General features: G+C 43.0%; 1 protein-coding gene across 7 annotated transcripts in view; it reads left to right on the forward strand.

Annotated features, from left to right (window-relative positions):
- SMARCA2 (SWI/SNF related BAF chromatin remodeling complex subunit ATPase 2) overlaps nt 1-11,226 on the forward strand; it is a 167,805-nt gene extending 156,579 nt beyond the window's left edge. For 6 of the 7 annotated variants that reach the window (XM_079791124.1, XM_079791129.1, XM_079791127.1 and 3 more), the window contains 5 exons: nt 475-580; nt 1,049-1,150; nt 4,006-4,138; nt 8,599-8,741; nt 10,299-11,223. In XM_079791124.1, the coding sequence (XP_079647250.1) occupies nt 475-580; nt 1,049-1,150; nt 4,006-4,138; nt 8,599-8,741; nt 10,299-10,334 (520 nt within the window). In that variant the 3' untranslated portion in view covers nt 10,335-11,223. Of the gene's footprint in view, nt 1-474; nt 581-1,048; nt 1,151-4,005; nt 4,139-8,598; nt 8,742-10,298 lie in introns of all 7 variants that reach the window. The other variant, XM_079791130.1, reaches the window with a different exon arrangement.
- Nucleotides 11,227-23,109: the final 11,883 nt, after the last annotated feature.

Raw genomic sequence — 23,109 nt, forward strand, 5'->3', positions numbered from 1 at the left:
TTCCAGAGTATATTCAAACCTATTTTCTAAATATAAAATGAATTTGAAGACAAAGGAATATGGAAATAAAGTCTGGTGTGTGTGTGTGTGTGTGTGTGTGTGTGTGTGTGTGTTTGTGTTTTATCGACTCAGTTATTATTCACTTGAAAAACGAATGTTGGTTGAAAGGGGCATTTTAAATTTTCCTATCCAAATGAAGAGAGAATTGCTCTGGAGGAAATCCACAGCGGACTTCTGGTGTCGGGTGCGTGGCAGAAGTGGGGACCTAATGGTACTTCAGTGTGATTTTGAAGTTCGCAGAAGAGGCGTTCGTCTCCGGTAGAGTTGGGGGGTTTTCCTTGGCATAAGGAGGCCCACGTCTATATGCATGGGATGCCGGTGTGCTTTCCTGACGCTTTCTGAAATGAAATAACAGAACCTTTCCTCAGGAGTGCATGCTCTGTTACGTGTCTGTTTGTTTCCCCCACCCTACAGTTCAGGGCGACAGCTCAGTGAAGTCTTCATTCAGTTACCTTCAAGGAAAGAATTACCAGAATACTATGAATTAATTAGGAAGCCGGTGGATTTCAAAAAAATAAAGGTAGATAATTTTTTTTTTTTTACAAACTTTTAAAAAAAAAAAAAAAGTAAATTCATTGAAATGATGATAGGACATGGGCGGTGGCATCTTGTCTGATTGCCACCGACAACCACCCAGGGCCTGTTGCCAGAAGGGCTGGGATGTCCTTGTGCCTTTGCATGTCTGTTATTTAAACATCTTGCTGAGAGCTCCGTTTTATTATATTGCATTTTATTGACGTTTCAGACTCTGCAGACCCATTGCTCTTTCTGTTTCCCACCCTCTGCTCCTCCTTCCCCCTCGTAAGAAGGCACGTGCTTGGGAGGGTGGCCTCTCTGGACCGCACCCCTGGATTGTGCTGTCCCGCACCCCAGGCAGGGCTAAATGCTGAGAAGACAAAGGGAAAATTGGGTTTTGTGAAGCAAGTAATAACTGTTGTATTTTTCTCTCCTTCCTCTTTTCCTCAATTTTATCCCAAATTCCCATCAGGAAAGGATTCGTAATCATAAGTACCGGAGCCTGGGCGACCTGGAGAAAGACGTCATGCTGCTGTGCCACAACGCTCAGACCTTCAACCTGGAGGGGTCCCAGGTGTGTGTGTAACGCCCGAAACACTCTCACCGTAAACTCCCTGTGTCCCTTTAAGTAAAACACGGCATTTTCTACATTTGCACCGTTGCTACTCCCCTGGCAGAAGGAAAATGAAAAAGCAAAAGCCTGAATTCCATGCCACCTGCATAAGTCAATTGAGGCTTTGGCATTTTCAGACCCTGCCAGCTCTTCTGTACCATAGCTGCACCAGCTCCTGCTCCCACTTCCCTCACAGGCTTCGCTCCTCATTAAAGGAGGAATTCAAGTCGGTCACTGCATGTAATGCTTGCAGCAGGAGGTCCAGCCTGGGCTTCTATAGATTGTGCATTTGATTCCTTTTTTCTGATTGTAACCTCGCACCGGGAGTTGAAATTACTATGATTTAAAACCAAAAATGTGTATGTGTGCGTGTGCACACACACACACTCACACACTCACACATATTGCCAAAATTGCTTACCAGAATTTCCTTTTCTTCAGGCCAATTGCAATTCTCTTTACTTCCCCATCCACAGTGAGCAAGCTTAACAATATGGAAGGGACAGTGAATTTATGAAAGATAACTAGGGGGAGGACACTTTCACACTTTTAATTCCACTTCAATTCCACTCACCTTTTGTGGGAGCCCCCGTTTCCCTATGTGTTTTTCTGGCCTAATGCTCCTCATACCCATGAAGAAAGACCAGTGTGTCTGCCAGCCAGTGCACTGTGAGCCACCACTGAATTCCTTAGGCCACTTTCTGGGTTTGGCTTCTTGACCTTCATGTCAGTTCCAGTCACTAACGTGGAGAACACGGGAATCCTCAGACTGTGCCTTGAACAGGCTGTACGCATCTAGGTTAGTAGCAGTAAACAGGAGTACTGTTTGGACCAAAACAGGTCTTGAAAGCAAACCTTGTGTGTTCAAGACACTTTTCAAAGACAGCTGAGATGAAAACCAGGACACAGAGGGTAAATACACGAGTCAACAAGGAAGTCTTTTTGTGAGTGACCATTTATAGTCTCCGGATAGGTTTTGGGGTCCTTCATAATATGTGGCAACATTGTGCCAAGTCCCCTGTCCCTTTCCAGTCCCACAGCCTCCCTGGCTGCCACACTCCCTGTCTCACCCCTGCAATGGCCCGAGACTGGCTTCCCTTCCAGCCCCCCCCTGCATATGAGTTGATCTTTCTGGGACCACCCTCTTATCCTGTCCGTCTACTGCCCACCAAGCTCTGTGGTTCCCTGGGTACGGTTGAATTCTCGAATAAATTTCTTCTCCATAGGCTGTTTGCTGAAGTTGTGCCTTACCCTAGCTCTTCAGCCTCATGTCCTATGAAGTGAGGAACTAACTAAACAACTTATGGTCTAGTCAGACTAGTCCCTAAAACACCTGCTTCCCCGGATGTGCATGCAGTTGTAAGAAATACTGCAGGGAGCCTGTGTGCCCCTTCCACCATCACAAGGTATGACACGCTGTGTGACACAGTCCAGCATCATGACCCGAAAGTTGACAGAGGTTCAACCCCAGGTGCGTCTTTTTTTCCTCTCGCCTTGCTTTTCTCGCTTGCACTCCTTTCTCACCCCCAATGGAATCCTCCTCGCCTTTAAGATCTAGCTCATCTGTGATGTCTCTAGCTAGTCCTACCATGGCCTCATCCCAGTTCTGACCCCCCCAGGCCTGTGTCCTGTTGGACTGTATTATTGGGGGCTCACCACGAGTGGCCGGGTGTGTGGCTCATCTTTACAGTAAAGGAATACAGCCCTAGAGAGCAGCGGTCATTTTTTCCTTTATTTTTGGCTTAGTTTTATCATTTTAACCATTTTTAAGTATGTAGGTCAGTAGTGTTCAGTATATTCTCATTGTCATGCAACAGATCTTCCTCACTCTCATAAAACAGAAACTCTCTTGTCCCCATTAAACAACTCCCCACTTCCCCCTCCCCCCGAAACCACCGTTCTACTTTATTTCTATGACTGACTATTTTAAGATACCTCATAGGTGGAATCATTGAGTATTTGTCTATTTGTAATTGGCTTATTATTTTACTTACTGTAATGTCCTAGGGTTCATCTATGTTGTAGCATGTGGCAGGATTTTCTTCCTTTTTAAAGCTGAATAATATCCCATTATGTGTATATACCTCATTTTATCTATTCTTAGTGGACATTTGGTTTATTTGTACCACTTGGCTATTGTGAGTAACGGTGCTGTAATGAACATGGGTGTACAAATCTCTCTCCAAGTCCTTGCTTCCAATTCTTTTGGCTGTATAAGTGGGATTGCTTAGATATATGGTACTTCTATTTTAAATTTTTTGGAGAAAAAAAAAAGGAACATTTCAGAACTTCATATCTCTCAGCAACTACAGGGCTATGCTCAGGTATGTGGGTACACGAAAAATAAAGTATTGATTGGAATAGCATTGGCTGGTACTGATAAGCTCAGGAAGAAAGAATAGCTTCCATTTTGTTAGGGGAATTGCATTTTAAAGAAGGTTGCTTTGCCACACTATTGGATAGACCAATTCAAATAAGAAAAGTTTTTTAAACTACTTTTATTGTCAAAGATGAGAGGATTTGTTACAGAAGTCCACCCTTCTCTCCCAGGTGCGCACCTGTACACACAGACACATACACACTAAAATTATTTCTACTGCATATGGACTTTTTTCCATAAGAACATGTGTGTTAGTTTTAGACTCGGGCTTTTTCCTGTTTGATTAGCCTGTAGGCATAAAAGCTGGCACTGATGTTCCCAGTAAAACCCTGTAACACGAAGCCAGCGTGCTTCAAGAGGAGGAAGCGCCCGCTGCAACTGCGAGTCTTGGGCCCTCAGCTTGTCGTTTCTAACAGATGCCGCTTCGACCCTTTAGATCTACGAAGACTCCATCGTCTTACAGTCGGTGTTTAAGAGCGCACGGCAGAAAATTGCCAAAGAGGAGGAGAGCGAGGACGACAGCAATGAAGAGGAGGAGGAGGAAGATGAAGAGGAGTCGGAGTCGGAAGGTAAGCTCGGGCATCAGGTTCCTCTACTTCTGTGCCCTTTGCCACCTGCATCAGGGTTGGCACAGGCGCTAAAAAATCAGACGTTAGAGACAGACCGATCTGCGTTCCGGCTTTGTTCTGCCATGTCCTGGCCGGGCTACCTCAGACAGCGAGCGACTTAACCCAGCTCAAGCTCAGTGTTCTCCTCTGGAAAATGAGGTAATGCGTGCACGTGGCAAATGCTCACTGGAGGTTGTGCAAACCAGTGTAATAGACATTTTCTGTCACCATCGTGGTCAGTACTCCTACCTGTTCCTCAGCACAGTGGTTTTGATAGCTGGGCTCCACCCCGAGTCCCAGATCAGTAGCCTGCACTGGGGCCTGAGGGTCAGTGTTTCTAGCGAGTTCCCAGGGGCACTGGTGCCGCTTGGCCCAGGACCACCCAGAACCACCGCTTGAGAAAATGGTTGGAATGTGGTCCATTTCATCCATCAGGGATCAGGTACTGATCCTGTGTTTTTTTTAAATATTTTGTTCATCATGTACTTTGGGCATTAATTTTGTGTTTTGACAGCGTTGCGTGAGAATATTTGTCTCGATGACTCAGTTTTGTTGCCCGCTTAAATTCTGCACCCAAGGGAAGTGCTCGCTCGCGGCTATACAGAGTCCCACCCTGGTTGATAACCCTCATCTTCCAAAGTTAAATCAGACTTCAAAAGTCTCAAGTTTCTTCTTACCCCTTCCTCTCAAAGTAATAAATCCCAGTAGTTTATGATCTGCTCTGTCAAACAGTACAGATACGATTTAAAATTTTTATTAGATTTGTTCCTAATTACATACTTAGTACAGACAACTTGGGAAGGTATTTTTTAAGAAAGGAAAATTTGTATAATTTTATCACCCAGTTTACATTTAACGTTTTGAGAAGTTTCCTTCCAGTTTTTTCTACACCTAAGTGTTTTGTTCATAAAAGCAGAGCACACTGTTTTATAGCGTGGTTTTTCTATTTATTGGGGGCATTTTCCCACAGCAATCAGTGTGGTTGTGGTTTTTTTTTTTTTTTTACAGCAATTTATATTACCATTCATTAATGAATGTACCAAAATATATTACTCTAAAGAATGCTGTCCTGAACATTCTTACCCATAAGTCATTGCAAACATCTGATGCTTACATATTACTACACAGCTGGAGTTCACTTCCTTGACGGCAGTGCCCCTGTCTCCCCATATCCAGTATCAGCCTTCCGAGTGATACTGTCTTTTATTTATTTAACCATTTTCCATTTTATATGGTTCTCACCCAGTGCTTATATCCCTGCATTTGATGAATAAACCTACATTATCTTAGCTAGGTATTTCCTTCTGTAGAGCCAGATTTCTCATCTGTTTTCAAAGAACTGCCCGCCCAGCCCAAATCAGTTTTACTACTTCTATCTCTCTCGAGGCTTGGTATGTTAACTAGCTGTTGCTGTTATTACAAGTTCCCACGAACTCTGTGGCTTAATAAAACAACTGATGACCTAGATCTGTCAGTCACAGGTTCGGTGTGGGCAGCCTGCATGCCTTCCTGGGGGCCCCCGGTGAGACTCCTGTGCTTCAACACTTTCTTGTGCCTCCTCTTCTTACATTTTCGGTTTTCTGTGGAGGTGTAATGGACTTAGGACATCGTATTAGTTTCAGGTATACGATGTAATGATATCTTTATGGATTGTGAAGTGATCACTAAACTTTCGTCATGATACATAGTTCAAAAATTGGTTTTCCTTGTGATGAGAACTTTTGAGACTTCCTCTTAGCAACTTTCAAATATGCAGGACAGTATTGTTAGCTGTCCTCCTCCTGCTGCACCTTAACCCCATAACTTATTTTATAACTGGTACTTTGTGCCTCGTGACACTTAAGACCTATTTCGCCACCTTGCAACCTCAAAATCTGTTCTCTGAGCTTGTTATATATTTCACATATAAGTGAGATCATATGGTATTTGCCTTTCTCTCACTTCACTTAGCATAATACCCTCAAGGTCCATCCATGCTGTCACAAATGATAAGATTTCATTTTTTTTATGGCTAAGTATTCTGTTATATATATAGATATAGATCTATATCTATAGATATATCTATAGATATAGATCTATATATATAGATATATCTATAGATATAGATCTATATCTATAGATATATCTATAGATATAGATCTATATCTATAGATATATCTATATATATAGATCTATATCTATAGATATAGATCTATATATATAGATATATCTATGTCTGTCTATATATAATATATAGATAGATATATCTATATATATATGTATAGACATAGCCAAGATATAGGAATAAAATATAGATATTATAAATAATGTTTCAGTGAAGATGGGGGTGCATATATCTTTGAGTTAGTGTTTTGCTTTCTTCTGATAAGTACCCAAAAGTGGAATTGCTGGATCATATGCACCCCTATTTTTAATTTTGAGAGGATCCTCCATTCTGTTTTCCAGTGGCTGCACCAATTTACACTCCCACCAGTCATGTACAAGGTTTCCTGTCTCCACATCCTCACCAGCACTTCTTATTTCTTGAAATTTTGATGGTAGCCATTCTAACAGGTGTGAGATAATATGTCACAGTGGTTTTGATTTGTATTTCCCTGATTATTAGTGATGGTGATATCAGATTATTAGTTTTTTTTGTTATTGAGTTGTATGAGTTCTTTATATAGCCTTATCGGATATATGAATGACAAATATGTTGTCACATTTCATAGGTTAACTTTTCATTTTGTTGAGGTTTCCTTTGCTATGCAGTAAGAGTTTTAGCTTGATGTAATCCCACCTGTTTATTTTTGCATTCACAGCCTTTCCTTTTAATGTCAAATCTTAAGGTCATCTCCAAGATAGATGTCAAAGAACTTACTGCCTGTGTGTTCTTCTAGGAGTTTTATGATTAATCTAGTTTCATTCCTATGTATGTGGCTGTCCAGTTTCCCCAACACCATTTATTGAAGAACTGTCCTTTCCCCATTGTACATTCTTTCCTCTTTTGTCATAAATTAATTGACCATATATGGAAGGTTTATTTCTGGGCTCTCTATTCTGTTCCATTGTTTTGATTACAATAACTTTGTCATATAGTTTGAAATTAGGGAACGTAGTACCTCCAACTTTGTCCTTCTTTCTTAAGATTGCTCTTTGGCTATTCATGGTCTTTTGTATTTCCATAAATATTTTAGGATTATTTGTTTTATTTCTGTAAAAAATGCCACTGGAATTTTGATAGGGATTGCACTGAATCTGTAGATTGCTTGCTTTGGGTAGTATGGACATTTTAACATTGTTAATCCTTTCCATTTAAAGAGCATGAAGCATGAACTATGCCTCCCTTTTATTAGTGCCTTCTGCAGTGTGTTATGTTCAGTGTATAGGTCCTTCTCCTCCTTGGTTAAACTTATCCCTCCGTGTCTTCTTCTTGAGACCCACCAAACACGATATTCTAGCAAAACTGGCTTGAGTGAGAGACCCACATTCTCCGTGACTTCATCATCAAGTGCTAAAAGCGGTGTTCTGTGGAAACGTCCCAGAACAAGGCCGTGGAACAGCTTTTCTTATACTTGGGGATACACACCTGTATTTATGCCATAGCCCGTTGAACACCTCTAAGTGTTTTTGTTTCTGTCCTCCGAATAGCCCTGTGAGAGGGGAAATGAGGGCCGCGTCCCTGCGGGCTAATTTAGCAGACCATGGTTAGAAGCTTGCCATAGGAATATGTGCACCAGACCGCCCCCAAATTCTGCCAAGATATGCCAGCCACGGGCTTTATGGCACTTCGTTTCTAGAGGCAAAAAGCTGGGAACCTTAGCACCCATCCCTAGGGGACAGGTTAAAAAAATCATAGTGTACACATAAGGTGGACCTTTTCCAGGTTGGTACATAGAAATGTCCCACAGCTGTGAGAAGAAAGCATGGTGTGGATATGAGCATACAACAACCCCTTTGGGATAAGGGTATAAAGGGCGTGTGTGTACACACACAGGGGTGGCTATATGTGTAGGGATGGATGTGTAATTCTTTTTCTGGCAATAATCACCAGAACGAGAACAGTAGGTAGAGAGATGGGGGAAGGAAGCTTTCATGTTCATTTGCTTGAGTGTTTTGTTTTTACTTTCCATTGTGAACCTTTCTATGCTGTCAAAAGGAAATTCAAATAGTTGGATTTTCTTTCTTAAATGTCAAAGTTCTATGTCTACACCACCCCCTCCACCAAGTAGAAGAGGTCCTCGGGACAGGGAGAGGACCCTGTGGCCTGTGTAAGGTACCTGTGTGTTTGCAAGTGGAAGGGGTGCGAACCAGACAGGACGGCAGAAACCAGAAATAAACCACGAGTGATCTGGACACTCCTGCACTTTTGGTTTGTCATCTTCCTGTGCAAATGAGTTCCCTGTGACTCCTCATTGCTGTCTGTTTTGTTTCCACTGTAGCAAAGTCTGTTAAGGTGAAAATCAAGCTCAATAAAAAAGACGAGAAAGGTCGGGACAAGGGAAAAGGCAAGAAAAGGCCAAATCGAGGGAAAGCCAAACCTGTGGTGAGCGACTTCGACAGCGACGAAGAGCAGGATGAGAACGTAAGTGGAGCTGGGGCCGGGGCCGCAGCCCTCTCCGCTGCGGGTTCCCTCTCAGGCTTTCTTGTCCTTTCCAACCTCCTCTCTTTATTACCTAGAAATGAAAACGTCAAGATTGGGTGAGATTTCATTTCTGATGGATGTGCACGGAGCTGCCTGCTTATAGAACAAGGAATTTGGGTCTTTGTTTATTGCTTTTTTAATAGTCTTCAAAAATGAAAAACACTAAATCTAGTTTCCTTCCCCCCTTTCTTATCTTCCCACTGCTTACTTACAGATAGAGTTTTCTCCAGGGCCAGTTAATGTTCTATCTCCTGACCCTCAGCATGTGCCTGGACAGTAGCAATGTATAGATGGAATAAGGATTAGATGGAAGAATAAGAAAAAAGGATGTCAGAGTGCTGGGTTTGAGTTGCTTTTTAAAACACTGTACCAAAAAAAAACCACAAACAGGTGAATTTTTAAGTATCTAGAAGTGTTATTGTTAATAATTTAAAAATTCAGGCAGCATTTATGGAGCCTGAAAATAAGTACCTTCCTACGTGCCTGTGTGGAACTATATTTAAACAGTCAACTACCACACGTCCAAAACGGAAACCATCCCCGCACACATTTCGAATTTAATTAAAATCAATTTGCAATTAATATTATAAAAATAAATATATTACAATTCAGGTGTTCTTGAATATTTTCACCTGAAAATTCTCAGGAAAGATGATTTTTAAAAAATATATATTTAATTGCTTTTTTACAGAGAGTAAGGGAAAGGGATAGAGAGTTAGAAACATCCATCAGCTGCCTCCTGCACACACCCCACCGGGGACGTGCCCGCAACCAAGGCACATGCCCTTGAGTCCGCAGGCTGACGCTCTATCCACTGAGCCAAACCAGCTAGGGCACGAAAGATGATTTTAAAGTTGGTCAGGGCTGCCACTTAGGAAAAACATTTTTTTTTTATAGATGCGCGTGGTGTGTGGGGAAGGTCTGCTGCTTGGGTCTACAGACACTTAAGGCGTGCAATGGGTTAATGCTTCTGTTAGCACCATGAGGTAGATGCCACATAAATCCCTGTTTAGGTTATGTGTTTTGCTCAGGTGACATAAGTAGATAGCAGAGGCTGAATTCAGGTGCAAATAGCTTGACTCCATGGGCGACCAGGGGGCAGGGAGTGGCCTCCATCTCACGCACTTTGCAGAGGACCTCAGGTGTCCACCCTGACGGCTCTCTTTCTGGAACATTCATTTTCCATTACATTTAAAACAATGTGCTTCCTTCAGTAGAGATACCAGGGAGTAGACAGCAAATGCACGGCACTTTTTCCTCCCATGACTTTTCTAAAACATGGCGCTAAACACAACCTTTCAGGCTGAAGCGAGAGAGGGAAAGACTGGCACGGAGGGTGGGTGTCGTTTGAGTCTTTCAGCTTCTCATCCTCCCGTAGAACGGAGAGGCGTGGGCGTTAGCTTTCCGACACGTCATTTGTTTTCTGCGTGGCCTTGTGATGGGTTATGTCATCTTTTCCTTGTATGTAACTTCATTCCATTTTACCTTTGACTTCAGGAACAGTCAGAAGCAAGCGGGACTGATGACGAGTGATGGACACGGACCTTGTTCCAACTGAATTCCTTCCTCCCCTCTCTCACTTCTCCCCAGTGAGTTCATTTGTGGTATGGGCACTGGGCTGTTTCTATATCATCACCACCACCTATACACTAGCTTTAGGATAGTGCCAGACAAAACATATGCTATCATGGTGTAAAAAAACGCGCACACAAATATTTGTAACATATTGTGACCAAATGGGCCTCAAAGATTAAAACAAACAAAATAAAGCTTTTGATGGAAAATATGTGGGTGGATAGTATATTTCTATGGGTGGGTCTAATTTGGTAATGGTTTGATTGTGCCTGGTTTTATCACCTGCTCCGATGAGAAGATTTTTGTCTTTTTTGTAGCACTGATAACCAGGAGAAGTCATTCAAAGTCACTGGTTATTTTATTTTTCATCAGGCAATTTTCAAGATTTTTATTTGTTCGGTATTTCTTTTTTTTTACACTGTGGTACATATAAGCAACTTTAATAGGTGATTAATGTACAGTAGTTAGACTTCACCTGCATAGACATTTTTCCATTTTATGCTCTATGACCTAAACATAAAACTGCTTTTTGAATTGTATAAGATTTATGTCTACTGTAAACATTGCTTCTTTTTTTTGCTCTTGATTTAAAAACAGGTTCTGTTGAAAATGCTATTGAATATTGCAGTCTATATAGTGCATTGGATGGCTTTTTTTTTGTCACCCTGATCTCCTTTGTTACCAATGTGTATCGTCTCCTTCTCCCTAAAGTGTACTTACTCTTTGCTTTCTTTGCACAATGTCTTTGGTTGCAAGTCATAAGCCTGAGGCAAATAAAATTCCAGTAATTTCCAAGAATTTGGCGGTGGTGCTTTCCTAATAAACAGATAACTTAGCTCAACAAATGTTGCTTCTTGGTTTTGAGTTCCAGAGCATTGAAACCCTGGTGCCTGAGTGACAGGCTCCTGCCACAGGACATTTGTGATTTGTGTGTGTGTGTGGGGGGGGGGGGTGTGCAGAGAGAGCCATTCTGCTGCAATGAACCACGTGTATCACAAGGGAGAGGAGTCTATTGCTTGGGTGACTTTAAACTTGCACAGTGGCGGGGTGCTGCCATGGACTAAGCGCCCCCTCCCACTCTTCCTCAGCGGTTTACATTGTGTGCTAGCCAGAAAATCTTCCTTTAGTTCACTCCAAGTCAATAGCAGTTAAATTCATTTAAAAAATTATTTTCTAGGAACACGTTTTTTTGTCATCTATAATAATAAAAGCTTAATATGCTAATGAGACCAGAAGACCTTCTGGAAGAAGCCGGGGCAGCCAGGGGAAGGAAGGCCTACTCTTGCACGAATTTTGTGCATCGGGCCTCTAGTAATAAAATAAATGCATATGGGCATTGTAGAAAATGTGGGCAGCAAGCAAAGGACAAAGAAATCTTACCACCCAGAGAAAAGCGCTTGAGATTGCCAGTGTCTGGGAGGAGCTTGGAAATCATCTCTCCCATTCACACAACAAGAAGAAAGCTGAACAAACTGAAAATCGACAGTTCTTAGATCAAAGCACTGAGGTCATAGGGCAAACCAGCTGCCCCCCCCCCCCCCCAAACTGAAGACATACAGAGGCGGACGCAGAGAATCACAACCTACACCAGTGATGGGCAACCTTTTGAGCTTGGTGTGTCAAACTTCACCAAAAAACTGAGCATAACTCGGGTAGTGTGTCACTTTGAGGAAAAAACTAACTCCAAGACTCTAGTCGCAAATGTTTCATCCTCAGGAGCAGCAAATGTTTCATCCTCGGCATGCGGCTGCGTGTCATCAGAAATGGCTACGCGTGTCATAGGTTCGCCATCACTGACCTACACTAAGCAGAAGACCAGGAAAACCTACTCCAATCATGAACTGCTGGAGACTCGGAGTGGACAAGTTTGAGAGAAAACCTCCAGGGGGTGCGTCTTAGGAAGGGGAAAAAAAATCTCATACAAATCTCATACATTTAGCAAAAGGAGGGGGGAAGTAGCCATTTAAAAATATGCCCAGTATCTTTTGTCCTCAACGGAAATTTTTCCCAGAGCCTAACTGACCTGAACAAGGGAAATAAACACCCATCTCCAGTATTCTCTAACCTTCCCGTCTCTCATAAGGGGGAAAAAAACAGCTGAGTACTTGTTCAAGGTCACAGCTCGGGGTCACAGGCTCACTACAAGACAGACCTAGTCATAGGCTATAGAGCATCTCCCCCTACCCGGCTTCTCCCTTCCCCTCACCACCACACCAGCAGGCTTCTGTACAGCAACAAGGTGATACAATGGAAAGAACATGCATCTCAGGTCACATTTGTTAATTCTCTGGGAAAACAAAGGCAAAGGACAGAAACAAGGGCAGCAGAGGAAACTTGAGCCTCTGACACTTAGGCTTCAGTAAACAGGGAACGCAGCCAAACATAAAGCCTCGCACTAACGCATCGCAGTCCTCTTTACCTGGTCCACTGTCCCACTTGCAACAAAAAATCACAAGGCAAACCAAAAGACCATGCGATTTGAAGAGACGGAGCAGGCACAGCTATGGCAGACATCAGGATTATCAAACGGAATTTGAAACAACTGATTAATATGCTAGGGACTCTGCTTAAAAAAAAAAAAAAAAAAGACACATGCAAGAACCAGGTGGGTAATAAATGCAGAGAGATGGAAACTCAAAAGAATCCAAGGAAATTACAGAAATCAAAAACGCCCTAACAGAAATGAAGAATGCCTTTGGGAGTCTTATTAGAATCGGTGAGTTTGAATAAATGTCGATAGGAACGTCCCAAACTGAAGTCTAAGGAGATGAAAAAGGGCTGCCAGGCACTGGGGGACAACGGCGAAAAGTGTAACGGGCACGATAAGAATACTGGGAGGAGCAGAAAGAGGCACCGAGGTAATATTTGTGAACACCAAGCTTGATAAATACAAAAAATATTCACGTAAGCATATTCTATCCAAACTGCAGAAAACCAAACACACAAAAAATACTGAAGAAAAGCCAGAGAGGAAAAATACCTATTAGAGTAAGGATAAGAAGTACATCCGATGTCTCAGAAACCAGCAAGCAAGAAGAGTGGACAATTTAAAGTGTTAAGAGGAAAAAAAGAAATCAGGAGTTCTGTACTCTGATCCTTCAAAAGTAAAAGAGAAGTATGTTCTCAGACAAAAATTGAGGGATTAAATCTGCAAGAAATGTTAAAAGTTCTTTAGAGAAAAAGGTAAATTATATATATGTTCTAAAACATGGATCTACATGAAGAAAGGAAGAATATTAAGAAATAAATGAAGGAAAAAATAAAAATATTACTCTTATTAATTGATCATACAGGTTAAGAGTTCATTTAAAAAAATAACTTATTCCACGATTATAGCTTATGGATATTTAAAATGAATGACAACTCTATTATAAAGAATGGGAAGGGGAAGTGGGAATCCTGTGTTATAAGGTACTTAAACTACCTGTGTGGTGGTGGTACAGTGTTACATGATTACATTAATTGTAAATCTATATATATTGCTACCTCAAGGATAGCCACTAAAAAAGATACAGTTTTAAAAAATATATAATTGAGCGCTAGCTAATTTGGCCCAATAGATAGAGTGTCATCCTGCGGACTGAAGGGTCCCTGGTTTGATTCCTGTCAAAAGCACATGCCGGGTTGTGAGCTCAATTCCCAGGAGTGGGCGTGCAGGAGGCAGCTGATCAATGAATCTCTCTCCTCATTGATGTTTCTTCCTCTCAATAAAAATACATATTTTTCTAAAAAGTAGAATTGAAATTCTAAGAGGAGGGGGGGAAATGGAATCATACAAAATACTTCAAGCCTGAGGAGGCTGGGGGGGGAAAAGTGAAAGACAAAAGAACAAGGACAAAAAAAAAAATAGAAAACAGTAGCAATTATGATAGCTATCAATCCAACTATATCAATAATCACTTTAAGCATCAATAGTTTAAATACACCATTTAAAAGACAGATATCAGAGTGGACCCAAAAACAAAACCCAGCCTCATGTTGTCTACAAGAAACGCATGTAGTCACATGTGGAAAGGGCTTCGTGAGTAAGCGAAGCACCCTTCCCCGCCCCTGTCCTTCAGCTTGGTGAGACGGTGAGGGCTGCTCCGGACGTTCCAACGAGGCAGAGTTGGCGGAACCGCACGGCCCTGAGGCCTGGTCTTTGCCAGCCCTTTGAGCTGGCGGGAATGTCAACATGGTTCTTCTCCACCTCTGGGCTTCCAAGGAATTCTCTCAGCCTGGTAGCTGGCCCTTAAGGTGACACTAGCTTAACATTGCTTCTGCATTAAGGTTATGAGTTTGTTGTTGGCTAAGGTTTAACAGAAACACCACGATTTTTCCGTTTTTGAATAGGTTGGTATGTTGAATACTTGGAGTGAAATCTCCCACAGAGGGACAGCTGATAGTAATAATTCACATGTAAATAATTCCAGGGAATTCATATTCACGCCAGCATTTTTTAAGGCTGGTTGATGTGGAGAAACGATAGAACTCCACTTCTGAGCTTTCAATAACGAGCGCAGGCCCCATAGAAAAAGACTCCCTGCAGAAAGGGACCGGCTGAGAGCACCGGGAGGCACGATGGGGTTCCTCTGTCCTCACAGCTGGGGTTCCTCTGTCCTCACAGCGTGGGAAGGGAGGGCACGATGTAGTCAAGGTGTCTGGTTCCGAGCTTACTTTCCCTCCGTTTGAATCAGGCCACGTGACCTTACAGAATTTCTTCGGAGCCCCTATGATCATTTCTTGAGAACCCACATCCTTAATAAACAGCCTAAATGGGGAGAGTTGCACAAGAGTTGAATAGCAGTTTCCATCTCTTTCAAAGTCCAGTCCCAGTTTTCAGCCCAGAACTCTCCTCAATGACCTTCCTTTATAAAATGCACTGAGGGCATCCCGTGCCAGGTCTGCGCTCAGTGCTGGGGAAAAGACCAAGGAGAGTACCTGCTCACGTCTCCCTGACAACCAGGAACCCTCATGGTCCACTCTGCCACCCCCCTCTGCCCCCGTGGCCAATGGTCTCACCCAGTTTAACACTCCTGCAGTGGCATCTCGTCACCCACCGAGTGCCAGACTCTGGCCTGCTAACCACAGCACCTCTTCTTGGTTCCCAGGATGGGTGGGAATCACACTTAGACTCGGTTCTACATGGTTTCACATCTGTTTAGTCCCAAACCAGAAAGCAAGCAGCGCAGAGCATGTACACCGGATCAGGAGACCAGTATAAATCCGCACACCAGATACAGATACCAGCACATGAACACGTCACTCTTGGCCTCCTCCGGTGGCTCCCAGAGGTCTGTCCAAAGTTCTGTGGCCACCTCAGCCCACACACTGCAGAGCCCCCTGAGCAGGGCAGCTCCAGGGCCCCGTGGTCCCAACAGATGTGATAATAACTATAGATACACCATGCAAGTAAAAGCAAATATCAACACGCCGTATTCTATCAATTCTAAAACATACCTTTACATTTTTGAAAAACATGTATTTTAATTTATGAAGCCATAATTTTGATTGGCAACCATTTTCCTGTCTTCATGATGAATACCAATAATGCATTCACAATCGATGGTGTCTTAGAGTCAAGAAAATAATATTCATTTTCCCCTTAACACAGTGTATGTACAAAATTATGTACACTCTTCTGCATCTTATCTTTTCACTTATCTCCGAGAGCATTCATATGAGTACATAAAGGGCTGCCTCATTCTTTCTAACCACTGCATATATTCCATGATGTTATCATAACTTCTCTAAACAGTTCCACACGGATGGGATATTCCGGTTGTTTCCAGTCCGTGTTTATTTATCCTTGCCAAAAATGACGCATGCTAGAAGGGCGAGAGCCAAATGCGCTCACCCTTGAAGTTTTGTGGAAGATGTGAAATTAGATTTAAGACCAAAGGAAGGGGGAAACATCAGACAGATCAAACTACTCTTCGAATTGTGATCCGGGTAGGCCATGAGAAAGCTAGGCGCCATCTTCCACTGGAAGAGTGTGCTTAGAATGTGCAGGTTTTAAACAGCTCACCAGAAATAAATGTTCTTTCACTTGCCCAAAGCCTATGCAGTGGTCATGGAAGATGAGTGCCCATCTCACTGCTGAAAGGGGACTGGAAGTAGTCGTCACGCCCTCTCTCCTTCAGGCTGACCTATGACCTGTGAGAGGAGCTATTCGAGGACTGTTGGGTGATGGTGACGATTCAGGTAAGACTGAGAAACCTGCAGTGGGTTCCTGGAGAGAAGTAAAGACATGAAAGCTGAAGAACGCAGACCGGAGGAAAAGAAAGGAACAAGATGAGGAAAGGGAAATCAAGTGGCCCCAGGCTTAAGAGACTTGATCCCTTCTGTTCTCCTGCTCTGAGTCTTGGGAATACCAGGATTTTTAAACAGGACCGTAACACCAGTATTTCAGTTCAGAGTGGAGGCTGGCTGATTCCTTAGCTCCTTGCCCACACCAGTGCCCCTTGAATAGTGATAATAATTGCAATATTGCTTATGATTTGCACTGTTCTAAGCTCTTTATAGATAGATACAAAGGTAAGAATATAGAACGAGGCTCATTTAAATGTCTGCAACAACCTCATGAGGAAGGCACTGTTATTTCACAGATAATTTTCTCTATTGTGAGAAAACAGAAGCTTAAAGTGATGACCTGACCAGGGTCACTGAGCTAGTTAAGGAGTGGAACTAGGATCCAGTCTCCAGCTCTAGAGTCCTTGTCTTTAACTCGTACTCCAACTGGAAGTCCAACCCGCCTCTCAGTGTCTCTTCTATACTAGACTGCATTCCTTTGGGACAAAGATTATGTTCTTCATTGGGTGAGCACACCTCCCCCACCCAGCCAAGTAATATGCACTGAATAAATAGATTAAACAGAACTGAAAGGGACCAAGTCTTGCCACCCCCAGGTGTGCCCTTCAAGATAGGATTTTAATCTGGTTGTTAAGAAACAAGACTCAGGCCGAAACCGGTTTGGCTCAGTGGATAGAGCCAAGGGCATGTGCATGTGCATTGGTTGCGGGCACATCCCCGGTGGGGGGTGTGCAGGGGGCAGCTGTCGATGTTTCTCTCTCATCGATGTTTCTGGCTCTCTATCCCTCTCCCTTCCTCTCTGTAAAAAATCAATAAAATATATTTTAAAAAAAAAGAAGAAGACTCAGAACTGTGACCCTCTCCTTTCCTGCCTGAAGAGAGAGAGGAAAAACCTGCAAATTACTCCACAATTTTCACCTTCGCCTCATTTGAATAAAGTATGGTAGACAGGAAGGATCCACCGCAAAAATCTCAAAAAACTGCTGGCTTCTCCCTTCTGTCCGTTGTTTATGGGCTGCCTCGCAGGAATTTGTCGGAGGCTACCTGTGAACGGCCTATTTCCCCTTCGAAATCCCAGACCTCCCCACTACCTTCTCTGTCCAGAACCGCACATCGCCTCAACTGCCCAATGACTTTTTGGGTCACGTTCTATGGACCCCTGAGTGTACACTCAGGTAACAGACTTCGGGCATTAACATTTGTTAATCTGTCTCTTACATTTGATTATTAGCCCAGCTAGAGGAGCTTAGAACGGGGGAGGAAAATTATATCATGTTCAGCCAGCACAGAACACACACACACTGTCAATGCCAGTCCAGCATCGTCCCCGCTGGATTACTCTGGTTTCTGTAAGTTTAGCCTCCCTCCTCAGCACGAGCCACACTCCAGAAGGGTTCATCACGCTTCTCATGAGCTTAGCTCATGTCCAGGTTTCCTGTTGGCCTTGGGGCTGAAGTATACATCTTTATAGGGCTGTTCAGTGAGGCTCATCTCTGCTCAACTGCTTCGGCCTCACTAACCCGCACGCCCCGCCTCACAGACCTCACAGACTGTACTCGGGACTAGCACTGAGCAGTGGAAACAGGACACCTGTCTACTTCTAAATTTTCTAGTAGCCACATTTTAAAATGTGACAAGAAATAGGTGAAGTTACTTTTAGTGATTTATTTTATTTAACCCAATATATTCCAAAATGTTATTTTAACATGTAATCAACATAAAAATTGAGATTTTTTTCTTTATTTTTTGGTTAATCCTCACCTGAGGATATTTTCCCATTGATTTTTAGAGAGAGTAGGAGGGAGAGGGGGAGAGAGAGAAACGTCAATGTGCGAGAAATACATGGACTTGGTTGCCTCCTGCACATGCCCTGACCAAGGCTGGGGAACTTGCAACCGAAGTGCCCTTGACCAGAATCAAACCTGGGACCCTTCGGTCTGTGGGCCGATGCTCTATCCACTGAGCCAAACCGGCTAGGGCTATTTTTCCCTTCTTATACAAAGTCTTGGGAAAACACTAACTTTTGTACATGTGGAGCACATTTCAAAGTGGACTCGCCACGTTTCAAGTGCTCATTGGCCACATATGTCCATCAGAGTGGACGTTGCAGCTCTAAACCTATGGCTCTCAAACTTCAGCTGCATTACATCACCTGGAGGGCACTGAGAGGCAGGTGCATCCTTCCTGTCTACCACACTGTATTCAGTCCCCAGAGTTGTTATTTTTTTTTTAATCCTCACCCGGGGATATGTTTTTATTGATGTTTTAGAAGAGGAATGGAAAGATAAACATCGATGGGAGAGGGAACATCGATTGGTTGCCTTCCATACGTGCCCTGTGCCCTGACGGGAACGAACTGGCAACCTAGGTACGTGCTCTGACCAGGAATCAAACCTGCAACCTTTTTGGTGCACAGACAGCACTCCAACCAACTGGACCACCCGGCCAGGGCATCACCCCCAGAGTTTTGGTTCATTATGTCTGGGATGGGCCCAAGAATTTTCCATTTCTGAAAAATTCAACAGTGATACTGACACTGGTCTCTGGACCACACTTTGAGAACCACTGTTCTAGATCAGAGGTTATAAACTGGGAGCCACAGGTTGGATCCAGCTGGCAGAACCACGTAGTGTTTTAAAATAATTTATGGTATTACCAACATTTGAAAAGAGGTGGATTTCCCATAAAACTATGGGCTCCAAGCTTCTGTTAAAAAAATGTACAAATATGATTATATAGGGCTATATTTCTGCCTGGCAATAAGCAGCAGGAGCCAAATTTAAGTGCCCTCTCTTAAGGTCATGAAGGCCCACTTCACTCTTACAATCCCAAGGGCCCGGCTGTAACTGAGTTGGCATCCCCAAACCTAGACCTTTTAGATTCCCCATAAGCTAAATACACCGCCCTCTCTCTTGCCTCTGTGACCTGGTACATGGGGTTCTCTCTGTCGGGACCGTTGTGACCAGCACCACCACACCAACCTGGCTTACTCCCATTTACCCTCAGGCCTCGGCTGAGATGCCACCCGCTCTAGACAGCCTGCTCTCCTCTCCCTATGACTGAGTACAGGTGCCTCTTCTGCGTGTTTTCACAGAAGCCTGTGCGTCCCCCATCAACACTACCATACGTCACTGTAAATTCCCACTGGCTTGCCTGTCTTTCCCATCATTCTGTGGATTTCCCGAGGGAAGGGACCACCACCTTTCTTATTCAACACTGTATCCTAGTGTCTAGCCCAGGAACAGACTGGCACCTAGCTGATGTTCAATATTCAATGAATGAATGAATGAATGAATGAATGAATGAATGAAGACATAAAACAGCTAAGCGAGATCTTTAAAATAACATCACCCAACTCTGACTTGCCCCTAGAGGCTGAAATGGGATCTTAGCTTTATTCTGAATTCCAGAGGCAACAAGAACAAAAAGGCAAATGGTAAATTTTAATTAAATTTCTTTCAAAACTGCAAAAAGAATTATTTAAAATAATCCACTAGCTTGAGCTTCATTTCACCCTGCTCAATTTACTGAAAGCCAGAAATGATGAAATAAGTGCAATACTATTGTATTATCAACCCACAGACTCCTGTTCTATTTACCGCATATCCTGCATATCGTCTATACTCGACCATTGTTTTCCTGGCTTAAGACGAACAGAAAATGCTTTCCTCTGATTAAGAGAGTTAATATTTTTTTAGAGATTCTTGGAACTTGGCACTAAAAGTTTACAAGAGAGGAGACAGAGATTCTATATTCACACTGGCCAATGCACTGGGCACTTAAGAAATGACAAAAATATAAAAGGTAGCCCTCGCCGGTTTGGCTCAGTGGATACAGCATCAACCTGCAGACTTAAGGGTCCAGGTTCAATTCCGGCTAAGAGCACATGTCTAGGTTGTAGGCTCTATCCCCAGTAGGGGGCGTGCAGGAGGCAGCCGATCAATGATTCTCTCTCATCATTGATGTTTCTATCTCTCTTACCCTCTCTTTTCCTCTCTGAAATCAATAAAAGCATATTTAAAAATAAAAAAATAAAAGGTAGAAATTATGTTCTGAAGGACTTCATCATCGGTAGAAAGGATAAGTCATGGACACAAGTAACTGTAACATGAGATTGGAAGAGGCCAGTGTCATGTGACAAGTAAAGAATGGCATGTGAACCCTAGCTCTTTTAGCTCAGTGGATAGAGTGTTGGCCTACAGACTGAAGGGTCCTGGGTTCGATTCCGGTCAAGGGCACATGCCCGCATTGCAGGTTCAATCCCCAGTGTGGGGCATGCAGGAGGTAGCCAGTCAATGATTCTCTCTCATCATTGATGTTTCTATCTCTCCCTCTCCATCTCCCTTCCTCTCTGAAATCAATAAAAAACACTTTTTAAAGAAAAGGATGGCGTGTGAGCATTCAGGGGGAAGAAGTTCTTCCAGCCCCCGGTGACTTCTGGGAGCCTGACGTGGCAGGGGCAGCATCTGACCTCATCTCTCAATAAGATTCAGGAGATCTACGTCCTTCAACAAAGCACATTTCTTCTCATGTACATTCTGAAATATATTTTCAATCTCTTTTTAAAAATGCATAATACATGAAAAAGTAGCTTAATTTAATAGAAAAAGGTTTGAAGTCCCTGGGAAGCAGAATTTTAGGCCTGGCTTTGCCCAAAGCTAGTATCTGACCTTCAGAAGTTTCTTAATATTTCTGGACCCGAGTGTTCTCATCTGTAAGCTGAGCTGATAATAAATGATCTCTAAAGTCCTTTCTGACACTAGCACTCGAGGAGTGTCTATATTCTCAATTTTTATGCTGATTAGACTTTTGTGGTTAAATGCAATTAGTTTTGCCATGTGCTTCACAATAAATTCAGGCTTTGCAATACTTCATTATGCACAGAGGCAGTCATGTCATTGCTTAGGAGACAAATGAAGTGTCAGCTTCTTGTGAAGAAGATGATTAGAGATTATGTGTCTGGAGGGGGAGAGGAACTCTTACATTCAGAAGTGAAATAATAACTTCAGAAGGTCTTAGGAAGACCATTGAAATGGTCTTTGGCGTCAGATAATTAAAAAAGGAAGACTGCAGGACTCGGTTCACAGAGGCAATGGAAAGAGGGAATGCGTCCCATTAAATAAACAGCATCTCATTAGTCCTGATCAGGTAAGGGGGAGAGGAAGGAAGAACATACTGATATATTTCTTAAATCCTTAGAAATGGCATTCAATCAATTTTAAGAAATACCTTTGCTAAGGAGCGAGACCATAATTTGCATACTTCCTTGTTTACTTGACACCTGTTTGTCACTAGTGAAGATACTTGCTTTGAAGCAATGCTCAAACAAATGAAATTAAATAGCCCAGGAGGAAGAAGGTGGTGAAATCCACTGGAAAGCCCCTAGGTAACTCGGGCCAGGCATCTTTCACTCAGCCTGGCTATATACTAGGCGGTGTTCAGTGACACTGATGGACAAAGATGGAGTCACTCCCAGACACATCAAAGTTACTATCCAAGAAGCAAGACTGTGAACATAAGAAATCTCAGATTGATTTGTTATTCTAAGTCAGTTGCTTCACTGAAATTTGAGAACACAGGAAAGATTCCCAAACAGTGAGATGCCTCAAGTGGCACTGATATTTCTCTGTCTTTCCATGGGAGCCACAGTAAAAATAGTCTTCTCTCTGATCCATGGAATGAAAACAAGTCAAAGGCAAGAGGATATATACAGCTTAGGGGACACCCAGGATGTTGGCTCCCTGCTCATCCAAGTTCAGGCACTGGTTTAGCTGCCTCACCCTGGGTTTGGCAGTTAAAGCAGCCGTAGCCAAGAGGAAAGAGCCCTAGCAGCAAACATGGTCTGGGGATTTGGAGAAACAGAACCAGGACACTGAAAGGCTGGAGTTCTTTGTAGCTGATCTCAGGTGAGTTTGCCCACAAAGAGAGAGAAAGTGGAAAACAGGAGGAGACAGAGGATCTGAGGAGTCACCCAAGGTCATAGAACTAGTGAGCGGCGGAAGTAGATTGAAACTGTGTCCTGCTTTCTACTTAGTTCACTGGATAAAGATGGGCAAGGACCTTATTTTACTTGGAAGGAAGAGTGGAACGGCGAGATTTGGAGCCACGTGGATCTGGGTTGAATCCCAGTGAACTGTGAGGAAATGAACTAATGCAGGTAGAGGGCCGGGCATGCACATGCCACCCAATGAGTGTTAGTTTTGTCTTTCTCATCCCCAATCCGTCCGTCCAGTGGCAAACCTTACTGATAATGGTTTCCATTTTCACTACAAGGTTCAAGAATAATCTTCCTTAACAAAATGCAAGCATAGGGAAAAGACAACCTCTGTTGTGATGTATTATTTTTAAAGCTTTTCATCCACTTTTTACTAAATGATAATACTTGCTAACTTTATTGTGGCCTAGTATATACTAAACACAGGTCCACTAGAAATAATCCTCA

Source organism: Cnephaeus nilssonii (genome assembly GCF_951640355.1).
Source record: "Cnephaeus nilssonii genome assembly, chromosome: 14".
In the NCBI taxonomy this organism is placed as follows: domain Eukaryota; kingdom Metazoa; phylum Chordata; class Mammalia; order Chiroptera; family Vespertilionidae; genus Cnephaeus; species Cnephaeus nilssonii.